The 21,181-nt window shown below is 40.3% G+C and overlaps 1 protein-coding gene across 1 annotated transcript in view; it reads left to right on the top strand.

Moving 5' to 3' along the window:
• The window catches only part of LOC140200979 (organic cation/carnitine transporter 2-like), a 62,469-nt gene that overhangs the window by 30,088 nt on the left and 11,200 nt on the right, over positions 1-21,181 (top strand). The window contains exons 5-6 of the mRNA XM_072264617.1: positions 8,068-8,194; positions 20,030-20,130. Of these exons, the coding sequence (XP_072120718.1) occupies positions 8,068-8,194; positions 20,030-20,130 (228 nt within the window). The remainder of the gene's footprint in view (positions 1-8,067; positions 8,195-20,029; positions 20,131-21,181) is intronic.

Here is a 21,181-nt window from a genome sequence, read left to right as displayed (position 1 = left end):
TGTTGACTTTGGAATTCCTGGTCCAATGGTACAAATAGTTGTCACAAACTGGGGTCTCTCTTGGTTGCGGTGGATAATCATGACTTCTTCTGTGCCTTACCACATCTTTCGCTCTTGCCTTCTTGCCCATTGGATCTCACTGTTGATCGATCTCCTCTGCCCAGTCCAGTAGGGCTGACTTCACATGCTGGGACAGGCATGTCCTTATTTCACTGGGGTATGTGGCCCACCGGAAACCCTCATTTGGTTTAGCTTGCCTTTCAGATCAATGTACTGGGTTGTGGTCGATGTCGCATGCAAACAGTTACTTGGAGCCACAGCTGAGAGCTGAGTGTCCAGTGGCGACCAAAGGTGAGTGTACTGCCCCAGAATGGGCAAGGCAAGCCCTTTCACCAGAGGTGGTACCCCTCCCTGGATAACCCATTCATGTCAGTGTATACTGAATGAATCCCTCCATCAATAACTATTGGGAACTAATACATGGATTTATGGTACTGTATTAGTACTGATAGTGTTCTAATTTGTTCTGTATTTCATTTAAATACATAATTTGTTACTCAGTTAAGTAGTTTGTCTTTTTTATACTTTTTTAGCTATTTCCATGAAACTTTGGCTAATTGTGGCAGCTGCTTCATTGGGCCAAAATATACTGGTCCTGATGTGTCCCAATTAACTGGAATTTTCTGTACATTACATCGTCTTTCCTTCATGAATATTGAGTCTATATCCTGGAACATCTTTCCCAACAGCACTATGACAATACATCCTACTAAATGAAGAGGTAAAGGAAGCTGAAACATAGAAGATAGGTGCAGGAGCAGGCCATTTGGCTCTTCGAGCCTGCACCGCCATTCAGTATGATCATGGCTGATCATCCAATTCAGAAGATGCACACTCAATGTTTTAGGAACAGCTTCTTTCCCTCCACCATCAAAAAATTCTAAAGTGCACCATGAACAATGCTTTGCTAGTCCTGCCGAAGGGTCTTGGCCTGAAACGTGAACTGTCCTCTGTTCCAAAGATGCTGCTTGGTCTGCTGAATTCCATATGACCATAAGATATAGGAGCAGAAGTCAGCCATTCGGTCCATCAAGCCTGCTCCACCATTCAATCATGGGCTGATCCAAATATTCCAGTCATCCCCACTCCCCTGCCTTCACCCCATATCTTTTGATGCCCTGGCTAATCAAGAACCTATCTATCTCTGCCCTAGATACGCCCAACAACTTGGTCTCCACAGCTGCTTGTGGCAACAAATTCCACAGATTTACCACCCTCTGACTAAAGTAATTTCTCCGCATCTCAGTTCTAAATGGACATGCTTCTATCCTGAAGTCGTGCCCTCTTGTCCAAGAATCCCCTACCATGGGAAATAACTTTGCCATATCTAATCTGTAGAGGCCTTTTAACATTCGGAATGTTTCTTTGAGATCCCCCCTCATCCTCCTGAACTCCAGGGATTACAGCCCAAGAGCTGCCAGATGTTTCTCATACAGTAAACCTTTCATTCCTGGAATCATTCTTGTGAATCTTCTCTGAACCCTCTGCAATGTCAGAATATCATTTCAGAAATAAGGAGCCAAAACTGTACACAGTACTCCAAGTGTGGTCTCACGAGTGCCTTATAGAGCCTCAATATCACATCCCCGGTCTTATATTCTATACCTCTAGAAATTAATGCCAACATTGCATTTGCCTTCTTCACAACTGACTCAACCTGGAGGTTAACATTTAGGGTATCCCGCACAAGGATTCCCATTTATTTTGTGACCATGAGAGGATGTGTGTGATGTGCACTCTCAGGAGGTTGAAACTGCTCACAGATTCCACTGCTATGCCACCAATGCAAAGGGGTTTGAGTGGTGCGAGTTCTCCAGAAGTCAATAACCATCTGTTTTGTCTTGTTGACACTGAGGAAGAGGTTGTTTGCCTGGCACCAGGGCTCGAGCTCTTCCACCTCCTCTCTGCAGGCCATCTGATTGTTGTTGGTGATGAGCCCCACCACTGTCTTGTTATCGGTGAACTTGAGAATGTGACTACTCAGGTGATTGGCCATGCAGGAAACCATTAGAATGTGAATACCATTTTGATCATGGACCTTAATATGTTCCACATTGTTTTATGGAACAAGTAAGACTGAAAACAATAAGGTTCCAGGCCCAAATAACATGTTTATATCTAAAGGAAAGTAAGGATTCCATTATTTGTTGATGTCTATTGTTTGCTGTTTAACTCTCCTTGTCATGACACAACTCCTCTTTTTGTAAATGGGTCCTGACTTCTAGACCAACATCTCTAGCTCTAGACCAACATCTCTAGCTCCGCCACCAAAAGATAAAATCAGCAGATGCTGGAAATCCAAGCAACACACACAAAATGCTGGAGGAACTCAGCAGGATTTCAGCCTGAAATGTCAACTGTACTCTTTTCCGTGGATGCTGCCTGGCCTGTTGAGTTCCTCCAGCACTTTGTGTGTGTTGTTCAGATTTCCAGTATCTGCAGATTTTCTCTTGTTTGACTTCCCTATTTCGATATTGTTATTGCAATTTATAATAATGTTTATGTATTCAGTGTACTCCTTCCCAATCAACTAATTCCATGACATATGTCAGTGATAATAAAACAGATTTTGATTCTGATTTTGATTCAGATTCTGATACAAGTTCTGAAATGTACTGTTAACGTTCATCCTGATAGTTTACCACCAACTTCTCAAGAGAAAGGCAATAAAGCCTTGCTTCTATTTCTAAAGCATGAAAAATGAATAAATTAAAAACTAAGCTAGAAAGATACCTATTTTACAACTAAATTACTGCTTTAAGAAGAATATGGGTCCAGTCCTTGTGAAATCTGCTCCCCATGATAGATCTGGTTTGCATGATTCCAACAAGATCACTTTTTGTGCACTTTATGTACATTATAATTAACTCCCACTAGGAGAAATCAGAGATTTCCAAACATTATTATGACATATGGTTCCACGAAATGTAATGATAAGCATTAACCACTGCAGGTTACTGTTTCCAATTTCAAATCTGTTTTCCGCTTAGTGAACAGATTTTATCTCATTCAATAAGCAGACAGGAAATATGCCTTCAGTTATCTGGGCTACAGAAAATATCCAGTGTTTCCAATCTAGTAACTTTTTCCTGTCATGTGAGAGCAGATCAGCCACAAGTATTACACCACAATAGATAATGGTATTCCTACTATCAGCAGTCATGCCCCTAAAATGCCTTCATGTTTTCTTTATGAATGTGCAACATGTCCTTGATTCTTTTCTCAATCAGAGATCTTATTTTCCTTCCTCATTTTTGTCAGTATTCTATCTGTGGGATCTGAGCGCTTGAGCAAATGCCCACTTTAGACTTCAATTTTGCTTTGGAACTTCAAAGACTAAATTTCTGTTTTAAATCTCTGTTCTTTGTGATCATGGCAATGTGCTCATGCTTCTAAGACCTCTACCTATTTTAAGTGGACAAAATCTAGTACTATTGGGCTGGCGCACATTGCCACAGAGAAGCACCTGCTATTTGCAATATGAGAATTGGGGACACACTGAGGACTGGTGTACAACTAAACCCTGATCTTTCCCTTTTTCATTGAACTTTGTGTCTGCTCCTTCAGCTTTATGTCTGCCATAACTTTTGTACCTATCATAGCCTTGTTGATGTGAATGGGTTTGGAAACATCAATTTATTTCACAGTTTATTTATGTTCTTGGTTAACAGCAGCTCAATTATTTTAATAGAGATAACACCCTTTTAATTTTAATGTCTTTGATCTATTTAATTTTTAATGAAAATACGTCTACTAAATTTCTACTATTGTCAAACATATTTGTAAATTGTGGACTATACCTTCTGACACCACGTCAGAAGGGCATCAGAACAGTCCCCAGATGCACTTTAGTTTCTGCTGACGATAATACCAGCACTGAACCTTTGTGACCAGACAGGTTGTTACTAATGTTTAGGGCAGCCTTGAAGTTCAGAATTGGTGGAGCACAACCCTGGCCACTGACTTCTCCAAATCCACTCCCGCAATCCTTCTCGCTGTTGTTCTATAGCTAAGATTCTCAATTATAGAGTTCAGATTAGATTCTTCAGTTAATTACCACAGTAGCTGAAATAATTTAGGTAGTACCTTCCATGTGTTCTTTTATTACCACCTGATTATGTTTTTCACGAATGTAGTATTGCATGAGGGAGGACATACATACCTGTTTTTTCTGTTTGTGTTATATAGTATATAGTCATTAGTGTATAATGACCCTCACCATCAGGAACATGCCTTCTTCTCATTACTATCTTTGGGGAGGAGGTCCAAGAGTTTAAAGACCCACATTCAATGTTTTAGGAACATATTCTTCCCCTCTGCCATCATTTTTCTGTATGGTCCATGAACCCAAATTTATTTGCTGTTGGTTTATTATTGTAACATGTACCAAGATATAGTGAAAAGCCTGCCATACATACTGTTCATACAGATCAAATCATTACACAGTACACTGAGATAGAATAAGGTAAAGCAATAACAATGCAGAATAAAGTGGAAGGGCTTCTGAAAAGATACAGTGCAGATAACTGATGAAGTGCAAGATCGTAATGTGGTAAATTATGAGATCAGGAGTCCATCTTATTGTACAAGAGGTCCATTAAAGACTCTGATATTGAGATACAAGCTATACTTAAACCTGGTGATGTATACTTTCAGGCTTTTGTATCTTCTGCCCAGTGGGAAAAGAGAGCAGGCAGCATGTCTGGTATTTATTTACCTACAGTGTCTATAAAAAGAATTCACTCTCCGTGGAAGTTTTCACATTTTATTGTTTTACAGCACTGAATCACAGTACCTTTGCCCTCAGTCTGTGTGGATAGGTCTCAATCAGCTTTGCACATCTGGACACTGCTTTTCAATAACCTTTTCACGGAGTGTTCTTTTGTCTTCATTGTGTAGTTTTTGCCAGAATACTGACTCACCAGCAGCTGGACCTTCCAAATACAGGTGTATTTTTAGTACAGTCAATTGAAACACCTCGACTGCACACAGGTTTCCAAAAAACAGATCTGCATTTAACTAATTATGTGACTTCTAAAACCAAATGGCTGCACCAGTGATGATTTGGTGTGTCATATTAAAGAGGGTGAACACTTATGCAATCAATTATTTTGTGTTTTATATTTGTAATTAAGTTAGATCACTTTGTATTGATCTGTTTTCCGCTTTGTCTCGAAGGAGTCTTTTTCTGTAGATCAATGTCAAAAATAATCAAATTAAATCCACTGTGATTCAATGTTGTAAAGCACCCATGAAAATTTCTTTGGGGGGGTGAATATTTTTCATAGGCACTGTATCTATCTATCTGTCTACCTCTTTATTTAGTTGTTCATTGTAATGTAGTAATTATTTTTGCCTTGCACCGCACTACTGCCACAAAATAACAAATGTCAGAACATAATAATAGTAATAATCAACCTGATTGTGAATCTGATGTACAGTGGTTTCCCATTAATTGGGACACATTGGAACCAATATATTTTGGCCCAATTAAGTGGCTGCCCCAATTAGCTGAAGTTTCATGGAAATAGTTATAAGGGTATAAAAAAAGACAAACTTCCAAAATAAAGAACAAATAAGAACACTATTAATGCTACTACAGTACTGTAAAACTGTGTATTAGTTCCTAAAACATTGGCAACAATTTTTTTCAGAAGTGTTATTTCCTCAGAATTTTTTTTTATTTTAGACCACTTGAAGCTGAACACAAATATAATTTCAGGTTACTTCTATCACATAGGAATTGGGAGAAAAAAGAAAATAACTTTTATTTAATGTAATGCATTTAATTGCATAACAGTGCTGATGCTTTGCAATAGTTTAACTAAGCTAAAAATGTTTTGCTGATGATCTTAATTTGTACTCAGTGTCTGAGGCTTCTCGCTTAAGTGTCCAACAATAATCAGTCAGCGTTGATGGATTCCAGTTGCCCTGCTACCCTTTCTACATGACCCCAATGTCCTGGTGAAACTTTTCATTACTGATAGTGCCACGATTTGCCAAGAAGTATAAAAGGAAATGCAGGGAGTAAATCTTTAGTGACATGTTGCATTTCATGGTTTGTATACTTGAAGCATGTTGTCAACCAGCTGCACATAGCTTTGTAATTGCCAAGAAATTTTTCAACAACATCCTTGAGTGGCTCCATGTGATTTTTCTGGTCCCACCAGAAGTTATTCGAATTGCCCGTCATTGATGAACTGTTTGATTTGTAGACCAATAAAAATGCCTTCCTTAATCTTGACATTGGTTATTCTGATTTGAATTATGAATTGAAATAACAAACATAGGTGATTACAAACAAAATGGTTTTCATTATCAGCAACCCAAAATTGATAAGATACACCCAAAAGTATTCAGGAAGCAAAACTTTGTTTTCCAGTTTTATCGATGGAGGAATTTAACATGTGCTGTTGCAATCTTTTGACTTACTGTAAATGAACAAAATCATTGCAGAAATCTGGTGTAGATAATGAACTGCCTTCATACAAAGCTATAGACAATTGCATCTTCCAAATCTTCATTTTCATTATATCATTCAAGATGATTGTTCATACCTTCAGATTCTTCAGAACTCCTAACTTGTTTAGGTAGTAAAATTGTTTCACTTTCAGTCCTGGCCACTTCTGGCAATTCCAAGCCCAGATACTTGAAACTGAAGTGAGCAAAGCAGTTCTGAATTGTCATACTGTTTATTTCTCACCAACTATCGGTGACAAAAATTACTGCCTTTTGAACATAAGCACATGCAACTGAAGTGTTTAAAAACTTCGCTCCAAGTATAGTGCAGTGTCTGACAGCACCACAAGTGATGAATAACTACTCACGTTAGATAGAAACTGTCCGGCAGCAATTGCCCGCCCCCAATTAAATAGCGTATTGTCCTAAATGAATGAAGGGAATCCCTGCTATTTTTTCGGTTGTTACTCTTTGAGAGTTCACCCATGTAAGCAGCTGTCCTGATTAACTGATGGCACAATTAACTGCAATCTGCTGTATATAAATGACTTGGATGAAAATGTTGCTGGGTGGTGAGTTAGCAAGTTCTCAGAAGATACAAAGATTAATGGCATTGTGGATAGTATAGAAAATTGACAAAGGGTACCACAGGATGTAGATCAGTTGCAGTTATGGGTAGTGCAATGAGAGATGAAGTTTATTACAACCAGTTGTGAGGTGTTGCAACTTGTAAGACCAAATATAAAGAGATATTACCCAATGATAGAACGTGAACAGTGTTGATGCACAGAGGAATCTTGAGGTCCTCGTCCATAGCTCCATGAGAATGGCTGCATTGGGTGACAGGATGGTAAAGAAGATGCTTCTCTTTGTTAGTCGGGGCATTGAGTTCATAAGTCAAGAAGTTGCAGCTTTATAAAACTCTAATTTGACTGCATCTCGAGTACAGCATTCATATGATGAGAGTGTAGAATCATAATAGCTAATGCTGCAACAGATAAAACAACAGGCTGCTGCTTGGATTAGAAGCCATGTGCTCTGTGGGGAGGTTGGACAAAGTTGTTTTTTTTTCCCCTGGTGCAACAGGGGCTGAGGGGAGAACTAAAAGAAGTGTATAAGATTCTGAGATATATTGACAAAGTAGGCAGCCACTTTTTCCTACGTTCAAAGGTCCAATACTAGAGGGAATGCATTTTAGGTGTGTAGTGCAAGTTCAAATTTACACAGAGATTAGTGGGCGCCAGGAATGCACTGGTAGAGAAGCAAATACAAAAGAAGCATTGAAAAGGTTCTTAGGTAGGCACATAAATGAGCTGCGAATGCAGGCATATGGACATTTTGCAGGCAATGTGGTATTTTGTAAGGGATTAGTTCAGTTAGATGTATATAGTTCAGTTAGATGTATAATTAGGTAAACACAACATTGTGGGCTGAAGGGCTTGCTCCTGAGTTGTACTGTTCTGTCCTATGTTTGATACCCATATACATTAAGTATTGTCTATGTTAATGATGATTTATCAAGTACTTTCTTCAAATATCTTGCTTTAGGTTTGTGCCTGAATCTCCCCGCTGGCTATTATTCAAAGGACGGATACAGGAGGCTGAAGCAATAATCCAACACATTGCTAAGAAAAATGGCATAACTCCACCAGCTGTAGTCTTCAGTGACCTTGAGGTACTTGTGTTTTCTACTTGGTCATTTAGTCCATTAAAATGCACTTACCAAAGTACCTTACTTATTTGGTAACTGAAGGAATTTTAGGGAGAAATCTCTTAATAAAATTTAGTTATGTTTTAAGGAAGCCAACTAGAAGTGAGACCCTGATCATCACTAACACCAGAGATTGAATCAGGTCTTTGGAATTTGTTGCAAATATCAATTAAGGGGGCATTTGCACACTTGTGGAATAACCTGTATGGAGTCCAGTTTTACAAAGGCTTGCTTCCACACTGTATCAAAGTCAAAACTGACACAGTGAGGGAGGAGGTGATACTTTGTACTTCTGTAAACACAAGGAAAAGCCCAAGAAACCAAGTTGGAAACAGTGCTGATGAAGAGTCTTGGTCCAAAATGTTGACTCTTTATTCCTTTCTGTTAATGCTCCAGACTTCCTGAGTTCCTTCAGCATTTAGTCTGTGTTGAACAGTCAGAACTGATGTTATTAGATTAAGTATGTAGAAAATGGATAGGAGAAGGGAGAAAGTGGAAAAAGACAGATGGAGATAAAGAAGCTATTAAACTGCAGGGAGGGTTAAAAGGGGAATGAACGAAAGTGGCAATGAGAGGAAGGTTATCAAATTAATGAGCAAGTGGGAGCAGTTAGGTAAAAAAAATGAAGGAGTTCCAAAGTGCAAAGCAGGAGGACCTGCCAGGAAAATCAGGCTGGATGTATCCTACACTTCCAAAGGAATTAAAAAAAAGGAAGAAAAAAAACACTAAAATAGAAGTTGAGCCAATATAAGATCATAAGAAATAGGAACAGAAGTAGGCCATTTGACCCAGCAAGTCTGCTCCGCCATTTCATCATGGCTGATCAATTTTCCTCTCAGCCCCAATCTCCCGCATTCTCCCAGTATCCCTTCATGTCCTGACCAATCTATTGAACTGTGCCTTAAATATACATGAAGACTTGGCCTCCAGAGAAGCCAATGGCAAAGAATTACACAAATTCACCACTCTCTGGCTAAAGAAGTTCCTCCTCATCTTCATTCTAAGATGATTCAACTTTATTCTGAGCCTATGTCCTCTGGTCTTAGACTCTCCCATCAGAGGAAATATACTGTCCACATCCACGCATGCTATCAAGACGTTCCATCATTCAATAGTTTTCTATATGGCCACGCCTCATTCTTCTGAATTCTTGTGAATGCAGGCCTAGAACCATCAAATGCTCTTCATATGTCAAGCCATTCAATCCTGGAATCATTCTTGTGAACCTTCTTTGAATCCCCTCTCGTTTCAGCACATCCTTTCTAAGATAAGGGGCTCATAATTCTCGAAGTGAGGCCTCCCCGGTGCTTTACAAAGTCTCAAAATAAGTCCTTGAAAAGTCTACTAACATTACATTTGCCTTCCTCACCACAGAGCCAACCTGCAAATTAACCTTTAGGGAATATAGAACATAGAATAGTACAGCACAGTACAGGCCCTTCGGCCCACAATGTTGTGCCAACCCTCAAACCCTGCCTCCCATATAACCCCCCACTTTAAATTCCTCCATATACCTGTCTCGTAGTGTCTTAAACTTCACTAGTGTATCTGCCTCCACCACTGACTCAGGCAGTACATTCCACGCACCAACCACTCTCTGAGTTAAAAAACCTTCCTCTGATATCCCCCTTGAACTTTCCACCCCTTACCTTAAAGCCATGTCCTCCTGTATTGAGTAATGGTGCCCTGGTGAAGAGGCGCTGGTTTTCCACTCTATCTATTCCTCTTAATATCTTGTATACCTCTATCATGTCTCCTCTCATTCTCCTTCTCTCCAAAAAGTAAAGCCCTAGTTCCCTCAATCTCTGATCATAATCCGTACACTCTAAACCAGGCAGCATCCTGGTATATCTACTCTGTACCCTTTCCAATGTTTCCACGTCCTTCCTATAGTGAGACGACCAGAACTGGACAGAATACTCCAAGTGTGGCCTAACCAGAGTTTTATAAAGCTGCATCATTAACTCTCGACTATTAAACTCTATCCCTCGACTTATGAAAGCCAACACTCCATAAGCTTTCTTAACTACCCCATCTACCTGTAAGGCAACTTTCAGGGATCTGTGGACATGTACCCCCAGATCCCTCTGCTCCTCCACACTACCAAGTATTCTGCCATTTACTTTGTACTCTGCCTTGGAGTTTGTCCTTCCAAAGTGTACCACCTCACACTTCTCCGGGTTGAACTCCATCTGCCACTTCTCAGCCCACTTCTGCGTCCTATCAATGTTTCTTTACAACCTTCGACAATCCTGTACACTATCTACAACACCACCAACCTTTGTGTCATCTGCAAACTTGCCAACCCACCATTCTACCCCCATATCCAGGTCATTAATAAAAATCACAAAAATTATAGGTCCCAGAACCGATCCTTGTGGGACACCACTAATCACAACCCTCCAGTCTGAATGTACTCCCTCCACTATGACCCTCTGCATTCTGCAGACAAGCCAATTCTGAATCCACCTGACCAAACTTCCCTGGATTCCATGCCTTCTGACTTTCTGAATAAGCCTACCGTGTGGAACCTTGTCAAATGCCTTACTAAAATCCACGTAGATCACATCCACTGCACTACCCTCATCTATATGCCTGGTCACCTCCTCAGAGAACTCTATCAGGCTTGTTAGACATGATCTGCCCTTCACAAAGCCATGCTGACTGTCCCTGATCAGACCATGATTCTCTAAATGCCCATAGATCCTATCTCTAAAAATCTTTTCCAACAGCTTTCCCAATCCTGAAATAGGATGCCCGAGTACACTTGCCCCTCTGTTATTTGTATTTTCTCTCCATATAAAAAATAGTCAACCTTTCATATCTCCTACCAAAGCGCATTACCATACACTTCCCAACACTGTCTTCCATCTGCCATTTCTTTGCCCACTCTGCTAATCTGTCTAAGTCCTGTAGTCTTTCTTCCTTCCTCAAAACTACCTGCCCCTCCATCTATCTTCATATCATCTACAAACTTTGCAACAAAGCCATCAGTTCATTCATCCAAATCATTGACATATAATGTAAACAGAATTGGTCCCAACACAGACGACTATGGAACGTCACTAATCATCGGCAGCCAACCAGAAAAGGCTCCCTTTATTCCCACTCCTTGCCTCCTACCAATCAGCCACTGCCTTATCCATACTAGAATCTTTCCTGTAATACCTTATTAAGCAGCATCATCTGTGGCACCTTGTCGAAGGCCTTCTCAAAATCCAAGTACTTCTCCCTTCAACCAGTTCTTCCTTGTCTACCATATTTGTTATTTCTTCAAATAATTCCAACAGATATGTTAGGCAAAATTTTCCCTTGAGAAACCATGCTATTTTATCATGTGCCTCCAAATACCTTGAGACATCATCTTTATTAATCAACTGCAGCGTCTTCCCAACCATTGAGGTCAGACTAATTGACCTATAGTTTGTTTTCTTCTGCCTGTCTCCCTTCTTGAAGAGTGGAGTAACCTTTGTAGTTTTCCAGTCTTCTGGAACCATTCCAGAAACTGGAGAAAGATTCTTGAAAGATCGATACTAATGCCGTCACAATCTTTCCAGCCACCTCTTTTAGAACCCTGGGGTGTGCACCATCTGGTACAGGTGACTTATCTACCTTCAGACCTTTCAGTTTCCCAAGAATTTTCTCTCTAGCTGTGGTAACTTCACACACTTCATGGCCTCTAACACCTGGAACTCCTACCATACTGCTAGTGACTTCTACAGTGAAGACTGACACAAAATACTTACTCTGTTTGTCCGCCATTTCATTCTTCCCCATTACTACCTCTCCAGCATCATTTTCCAGTGGTCCAATATCCACTCTCACCTCTTTCACATTTCATGTATCTGAAGAAACTTTTGGTATCATCTTTAATACTATTGGCTGCCTTACTTTGGTATCCCATCTTTACCTTCTAAATTACTTCTTTAGTTGCCTTCTGTTGGATTTTAACAACTTCCTAATCCTCTAAGTTCCCACTGATCTGTGCTCTATTATATGCCCTCTCTTTGGCCTTTATGTTGGATTTGACTTACCCTGTTAGTCACAGTGGGACATCTTTCCTTTACGGTGATCAATGATGCCCTCACCCGCATCTCCTCCATTTCCCACACTTCCGCCCTCACCCCATCCTCCCGCCACCACAACAGGGACAGAGTTCCCCTTGTCCTCACCTACCACCCCACCAGCTCTGGATCCAGCACATTATCCTCCGCAACTTCCGCCACCTTCCACAGGACCCCACAACTAAGCACATCTTTCCCTCTCTACCCCTCTCCGCTTTCCGTAGGGATCGATCCCTCCGCATCTTCTTTCCTTTAAAATATGTCTTCCTCTTTGGGGTGTATATATTCTGTGCTTTCTGAATTGCTTCCATAAATTCCAGCCATTGCTGCTCTGATGTAAACACAAAATAATCTGCAGATGCTGTTGTCAAAGGAACCCTCACAATGCGCTGGAGGAACTCAGCAGATCAGTCAGCATCAGTTGAAAAGATCAGTCGACGTTTCGGGCCAAAACCCTTCGTCAGGACTGAAGGAAGAACTTTGGGGAGGGTTTGAAGAACGCTGGTAGTTGAAAAAAACAGTAATTTGAAAGACAAAGGGGTGGGGGAGGGGAAGCAGGGAGGTGATTGGCAGGAGAACAATGCACAGTAGTAGAAGGAGGTGGAACTATGAGGAACTATTAGTCCTGACGAAGGGTCTCGGCCTGAAACGTCGACTGCACCTCTTCCTACAGATGCTGCCTGGCCTGCTGCGTTCACCAGCAACTTTGATGCGCATTGCTTGAATTTCCAGCATCTGCAGAATTCCTGTTGTTTGCTTTTCAACTGATGCTGACTGACCTGCTGAGTTCCTCCAGCACATTGTGAGTGCTGCTCTGATGTCATCCCTGCCAGTGTTCTTTTCCAATCAATTCTGGCCAACTCCTCTCTCATGCCTCTGTAATTCCCCTTACCCCACTACAATACTGATACATCTGACTTTAGTTTCTCTTTCTCAAATTTCAGGGTGAATTCGATCATATTATGATTACTTGCCTCCGAGGGTTCTTTTACTTTATGCTCTCTAATCAATTCTGGTTCATTGCACAACACCCAATCCAGCATAGTTTATCCCCTAGTGGTCTCAACCATGAGCTGCTCAAAAACGCCATCTCGCAGGCACTCTAGAAATTCCCCCTCCTAGAACCCAGCACCAACCTGATTTTCCCAATCTACATGCACGTTGAAGTTCCCCATGACTATTGTAACATTGACCTTTTGCCATGTATTTTCTATCTCCCATTGTAATTTGTAGGCCACATCACGACTACTTTTTGGGGGTCTGTATACAACTCCCTTTAGCGTCTTTACCCTTGCAGTTCCTTATTTCTATCCACAATAATTCAACACCTTCTGACCCTATGTCAATATCACAGAAAGGATACCGAAAGAAAGTAATTTACCTAAAGTTGTAGAATTTGATATTAAATGCAAAAAGCTGCAATGCTCCCAGATGGAAGATAATATGCTGTTTCTCAAGCTCGTGTTGTGCCTCATTAAACGGTGCAGTAGATGGGTCAGAGTTGGAGTGGAGTGGAAGACTGAAGTGGTAGGTGATAGAAATTTCAAGGATATGTGGTGTTGGATCATGACTATGACATTGAGATCATATTGATGCCAGTTTGAGAAATTTGTATGTTAAACCAATACCTTGGATCTTGCTTTCACATGGGGCCTAGCGACCATCCTCATAATGATTCCGATTGGAACAGCACACAAAGAATATCCTCATACAGCACTGATGAGTTTCTCAAATAAGTCAGTTTATTCTGGCCCGTTACAGTGTACATAACACCCTATACCATAAGATATAGAAGCAGAATTAGGCTATTTGGCCCATCAAGTCTGTTTCACCACTTCTTCATGGCCGATCATTTTTTCTCGCAGCACCATTCTCCTGTCTTATCCCTTCATGTCTTGACTAATCAGGAATCTATAAACCTGTGCCTTAAATATATCCAATGGCGTGGCCTTCACAGTAGCCTGTAGCAACAAATCCCACAGATTCCCTATTCTCTGGCCAATGAAATTCCTTCTCATCTCTGTTCTAAAAGGACACCTCTCTATTCTGAGGTTGTGCCCTCTAGTCTTAGACTCCCCCTCCGTAGGAAACATCCTCTCCATATCCACTCATCATTCAATGAGGTCACCCTTCATTCTTCTGAATTCCAGTGAGTGGAGGCCCAGAGCCATCAAGTGCTCCTCACATGACAAGCCTTTCAATCCCAGAATTGTTTTTGTGAACCTCCTTTGAACTCTCTCCAATGTCAGCACATCCTTTCTTAGACATAGGGAGCACTTTGAGTGAGACCTCAAAGGTAGTCCAATGATGTTAAAATGTTCCAGAAATTTATAGTATTGATGTTACAATAGTACCATGTGGATTTCACTATTTCTTCTGTAACCTGCCTCACATTTTAGTATGTGATTTTTGTTTTATCTCTGCAAGGGTTGTCTCCTTTGCAGACAGCAACTGTCCCCATTCCACAAGCAAATGGGACCTCTGACTTGCAGTCCTTCTGTTCAAAAAAGTAAAAAAATTTTGAAGTAAAATTTATTATCAGCATACATACTTGTCTCCACATACATCTCTGAGATTCTTTTCCCTGCAGGCATACTTAGCAGATCTATAGAACAGTAACTATAAACTATGAACAGCAATCTGTGCAAATGTAAATATAAATAAATAGAGACAAATAACGAGAACATGAAATAACAAGATACAGAGTCCTTAAAGTGAGACCATCAGTTGTGGGAACAACAGAAATAGAATGAGTGCAGCTATTCCCTTCTGATCAAGATCCTGGATAGTTGTGGGGTAGTGACTGTTCTTAAACCTGGTGGTGTGAGTCCTGAGGCACTTGTACCTGATGGCGCTTCTACCTCATGGCAGCAGCGAGAAAAGAGAATGGCCTGGGTGATGAGAACCTTTGATGTTTTAACTCTGCCTGTCTAACGATCAGTTTTCCTGCAATTAGTCTTATCTCACAATTTCCATTTCTATAACTTCGCTCCTGCTCTCTCTGTCCCGTATCTAAACCAGTTCCTGATCTAAGTACCACCCTGTTTCTACTAGGTGCCTTTTAAGACCCCACCAATATTAGATTTTTCTCCCATCATCTCCTAATATACTGGTTCAGTGGTTACATTTAATATTATATAATATATACAGTATACAACCTGAAATTCTTGTTCTTCATAGACAACCACAAAAACAGAAGATAACCCTAAAGAATGAATAACAGCAAAATGTTAGATCCCCAATGCCCCACTCCCCCTCCCACACACAAGTGGCAGTAAAGCATTAACCCTTCCCCTCCCCTTCCCCCACTTATTCAGCAGGAATCATCAGCATCCACCGCCCACCACCCACCAAGCAAGGGATATCAAAGCCCCAAAAACCACAAATGGTCTGTGGTAAAGCAAAAATCTATTATTCTCCGGACAATTCGACATGCCACAGGCTTTCTCTCTCACCAACAAGGGACAAAGAGTGAGAGAGAGAGCCTTTGGCATGTCGAATTGGCATGACACTTAAGTAGGCCATATTACCATCTTTCTCAATTTTTTTATATAATATCTAGATGTTCCTTCTTCACCAGTAAATTACAATTTGTTGCTCTGTTTATTTTACTGATAACATTAAATTGCAATCAGAATTGGAATCGGAACAGGAAAGAATGTAATTTGCAAACTCCCTTACTAAGGATAACATTTGCAACAAAGTGTTAACAGCTTTCAGAATCAACATGACCGCTTAGATTTATAATTTCTTAAAGAGACACTACATCCCACTTTACAAACACCTGTCTAGGAAGAGAAAGTAGGATTATTTCAAATTTCTTTCCACCACAGATTTATCAAAATCAACAGTTTTAGTGTGTTAATCTCTCTTTTATGAACACACACACACACACACACACACACACCAGAAAATAAGACATTGCCAAAGATGGAACAGGAAATGTAGCTTAAAACACAATCATACACACTTCAAATCAAAATTTGGTTATGGAATTGGGTCACTTGTCCAATAGTCCCATGTTCCAGCTTCCATTTTATATAACTTATTTAAGTAATTAAACTCCTTTTTCATCTCTCTTTCTTGCATTTGTGAGTCAGGTGAGATGACCTCATCCACTCTCTTTCCAATTCTTCTGTAAAATTAAGTTCTCTTTTCTCTGCTGCAGTCATTTCATGTCTTTATTTAACTTGTCACATACTCAGGGCTCTTAACTCTTCTTACTCAGCCTCCCATCCAATGCAAATTATTCTTTTGGAAATACTTTGTGTCTCACAAACCCTGCAACTACACCAGTTGGCCTGAGGGTAATGCTCTGCATCCAGGAATAATCCAAAAAAAAAAATCATGTTGTTTTGTTCACCAGTTTATCTGAGCAAATTCAAAGAAGTCACCCAGATTCAGGGGGAGCCAGCGAGGTGGATTCAGAATTGGCTTGGTGATAGGAAGCAGAGGGTTATGGCTGAAGGTCAATCCTCTGCCTAGAGACCCATAAGTGGGGTGTCCCAGAGGTTAGTGTTCGGACCTCTGTAATTCATTATTTATGTAAATAACATGGCATGATTAACAAGTTTGATGAAGATACCAAATTCAAGTTTCTTGTTGATAGTGAAGCAGTTTATAATTAATAGCAGGGTTCTTGATCAGTTATGGAAATGCACCATACCATTTTCTGACGGGTACTATCAGGCAGGAGATACAGAAGCAGGAAGTCCCACACCAACAGGTTCAAAAACAGCTACTTCCCTTCAACCATTTGTTTTTTGAACCAACCTTTACAATCCAAATCACTGCCTCATTATAGCATGACAAATTTACACTACAATGAGATTCTTTTGTTCTAATTCTATTGTACCTTGTATATTTTATATTTATGTTTACCTTGTGAATACTGTATCGATACAGCTACTACCCTAGACACTGCTGCAGATAGGCAGCAATGCATGTATGTACTTGTGCACATGACAATAAACTCAATTTGAACTCAACTTGAATATTACCTGACATATTTTCTATATCAATGAGACCATACCATAATGCTTATATTTGATGACAATATTGCATTCTGCAAGAATCAGCTAGAATAGCTGTAAACCAGGTGAGAATTGCATCCATATTTCACCCAAATATTCCACAAAGGTTTTTCTAGGACTTTGCCTCTGTCCATCGTCATTATTCCTCTTATGTTAGAGGGCATAGTGGTAATCTCTAAGTCAGGAGATTCCAGCTCCAGGTCCTTTGCTGTGACTTAGGTACATCTGATTTCACCATGTTATGTGGCCATTACTGACATCATCCTGATCCCAGTATAATAGTTCAGATCACATACTGCATGCATTTTAAATCTAAGCTCTTAATAATTCTTGCATAACTCATTTTATTTGTCTTCTTTGCTTGATTTGACTATCAAAACATGGAAGAACCATCAGAAACTCCCAAATCCCCCAACATCCCCGATGATTCTGTGATCTCAGTCTCTGAGGCTGAGCATCTTTCAGGAGGGTGAACCCACGGAAAGTATCTGGCCCAGATGGGGTACCTGGCTAGGTACTAAACACCTGTGCTGATCAATGGCTGGAGTGTTCACTTACATCTTTAACCCCTCGCTTTGGCAGTCTGAGGTACCCACCTGCTTCAAGCAGGCTTTAGTTATACCAATGCCTAAGAAGAATGCGGTAGCCTGCCTCAATGACTATTATCCAGTGATTAAGTGTTTTGAGAGGTTGGTGATGAAACATATCAAGTGACTTGGATCTGCTCAATCCTGCAGCATCTGGACAGAAAAGATGCTCTTTATGACTAGAACTAGGTAGTCAATACAATCATCCCTCAAAACTAATCAATATGCGTCAAGAGCTTGGCCCCATACCTCCTCGTACAATTAGATATTCGATTTCCTCACTTGCAGGACACAGTCAGTTCAGATTGGCAGCAGCATTGCCTCCACAATCTCTATCATCACAGGTGCACGACAAGGTTGGGTGCTTAGCTCCCTGCTCTACTCACCTTACACTTACGACTGTGTGGCTAAGCACAGGACTAGTGCTGTATTCTAGTTTGCTGATGACACCACTGTCATCAGCTGATTCAAAGGTGCTGATGTATCAGCATATAGGAGGGAGACTGAAAATCTGGCAGAGTGGTGCCATAACAACAACCACTTACTCAATGTCAGCAAGACCAAGGAGCAAGTTATTGATTTCAGGAGGAAGAAACCAGAGATCCATGAGCCAGTCCACATTGGGGAATCAGAGGTGGAGAGGGTCAGCAACTTTAAATTCCTCGGTGTTATCATTTCAGAGGATCTGTCCTGGGCCCAGCACGTACGTGCAATTACAAAGAAATCTTGCCCCTACTTCCTTAAGAGTTTTAGAAGATTCGGCGTGACATCTAAAACTTTGACAGACTTCTATAGATGTGTGGTAGAGAGTATACTGACTGGCTGTATCACTGTCTGGTATGGAAACACCAATGCCCTTGAATGGAAAGTCCTACAAAATGTAGTTGATATGGCCCAGTCCATCACAGGTAAAGCCCTCTCCATCATTGAGCATATCTGCACAAAATGTTGTCACAGGAAAGCAACATCCATTGTCAGGGACAGACACCACCCAGGTAATGTTCTCTTCTCCCCACTACCATTAGGAAGAAGGTACAGCAGCCTCAGGAATCACACCATCAGGCTCAGGAACAGTTATTAATCTTCAACCATCAGCGTCTTGAACCAAAAGAGATAATTTCATTCAATTTCACTTGCCCCATCCCTGAAATGGGGTTTCAATCTATGGACTCACTTTCAAGCACTCTTCACCTCAGGTTTTCAATATATATCGCTTCTCTATTATTATTATCATTTCTTCTTTCTTTTTTTATTTGCAGTTTATTGTCACCTGCACATGGGTCGTACGCCCAGCTAGACTTTCATTGATCCTAATATGGTAATTGGATTTATTGAGAATGCCCACAAGAAAATGAATCTAAGGGTTTTATATGGTAACATATATGTACTTAGATAATAAATTTACTTTGGAATTTAGAATATGATTACATTAAATTTGTTACCTTGAAGTGCTTAATCTCCCTCCAACCTGTTATGGCAGTTTTCTGAACTAAATAGGGATTAGGAGAGATGAGATGCGGTTTCAAAAACAATCTTCATTGTGGATTGTGTCAGCAGTCTGAACTATGTCCTGGCACACTGTCATAAACCGGAAATTTTACAGCACTTATTCTGAGAACCACTGTTGGAATCCAAGTTTAGTGTGCAAATCAATGAATAAACAAATTGGCTATTTACACAACTTTAAAGCTTCAAATTAAAGTTAGTTCAGATCAGGATAGATGCTTAAAGTGCAATCATATTATTAGCTGTAACTGGGTGTTCTGCAACTAAATAATTCTAAGCTGCAAGTGAATCCACAGTGTCATGAAAGGTAACAGAATGTAATAATGGTTTAAATCACACTGTACAAGTCACTTGTAATTCAGGGCTTATGCTGAGGGCAGAATCTGGAACAACTCAGAACAGATTTTGAATATAAATGAGCCATGAGAGAGTTACGCCACCTGCAAAATTTTGAAATCCATGGTATTCTGCAAAAAAAATGATGATTATTGTTTTGGGAAATGGGAACAAGTCACTCATGTATGGAAAACTGAGTACAATTTCTACCATTTCATGATTGGTACAATCTCAAAACAATTAACATTAAGACTGAATCCCATTTTATTTCAGCTTGAAGAAATGAAGGTTAAAAGTGTGATATCTCATACAATTATTCACTTGGTGAAAACAAGTAATATCCGAGCCATCACGATTATAAACTTTCTTGTATGGTGAGTATTCAAGTCAAGAATCATTTCCAAATTTTGATCAAATAAATTGGGACACATCTACAGTATCTTATATATGAAAAGTGTGGCATTTAAAGCTTAGTTCATTCTTTTGAAGTGTGATTGTTCATCCTAAAAAGTACTGCTTTATGTGCAAGAACCATGCATAATTTGGTCCTGAAACCTCTTCAGAATATTCAAGCATGTTTTACTTAGCTATTTACTTGTTTGTGGGACAGTAAATTAATTGTTTCCATTGCCACTTAAAGACAAGTCTGTCCCTTTTGCTTTCCCTCTCCCTCCCTTCTCTCTCATGCAACTGGAATGGTAAGTAAATTCCAGGGAAAGAGAGAGAGGGGGAAGGGGAGAGAGAGAAAGGGAGAGGAAGAGGGGGAGGGGGAGAGAGAGAGAGAGAGAGAGAGAGAGATTTACATATGTCTTAAGAGAGTGTGACTAAGATGTGGTTAAAGTGTTGAGGCCATATTACCCTCAAGTGACAGAAAGCTCTCCAAACAAAATTTCAATGGGAGAAAGTACTTGGGAGTACTTGGTACAAAGGTTGTGTTTGCAATACCAAAAAAAAGCTTAGTGAATCCTTAAGACTGGCTAAGGTAAGATTTTTATCTGTATTACATTCTTCTCACACCTGCATCACGAGCAAAACTACTCACAACAAACTTCATAATTTACCCTCTTCAGTTCCTGCCATGGTCTCAACATGTGGAACACAAGGACATGTGTGTGCATATTCTAGCCCCTTGAACATTTTATGCCATTAATTGAGATCATTAAATCCTACATGCTGGTTTTGTCTCAAGTATCTTCTCAAAATTCTAGGGTATGGAGCAGGTCCATAGAAACATAGAACATAGAAAACCTACAGCACAATACAGGTCTTTCAGTCCACAAAGCTGTGCCGAACATATCCTTACCTTAGAACTACCTAGGCTTACCCATAACCCTCTATTTTTCTAAGCTCTGTGTACCTATCCAGGAGTCTCTTAAAAGACCCTATCGTTTCCGCCTCCATCACCGCCGCTGGTAGCGCATTCCA

The sequence above is a fragment of the Mobula birostris genome, chromosome 7 (assembly GCF_030028105.1).
Source record: "Mobula birostris isolate sMobBir1 chromosome 7, sMobBir1.hap1, whole genome shotgun sequence".
In the NCBI taxonomy this organism is placed as follows: domain Eukaryota; kingdom Metazoa; phylum Chordata; class Chondrichthyes; order Myliobatiformes; family Myliobatidae; genus Mobula; species Mobula birostris.
This window is presented reverse-complemented; position numbering and strand designations above follow the sequence as displayed.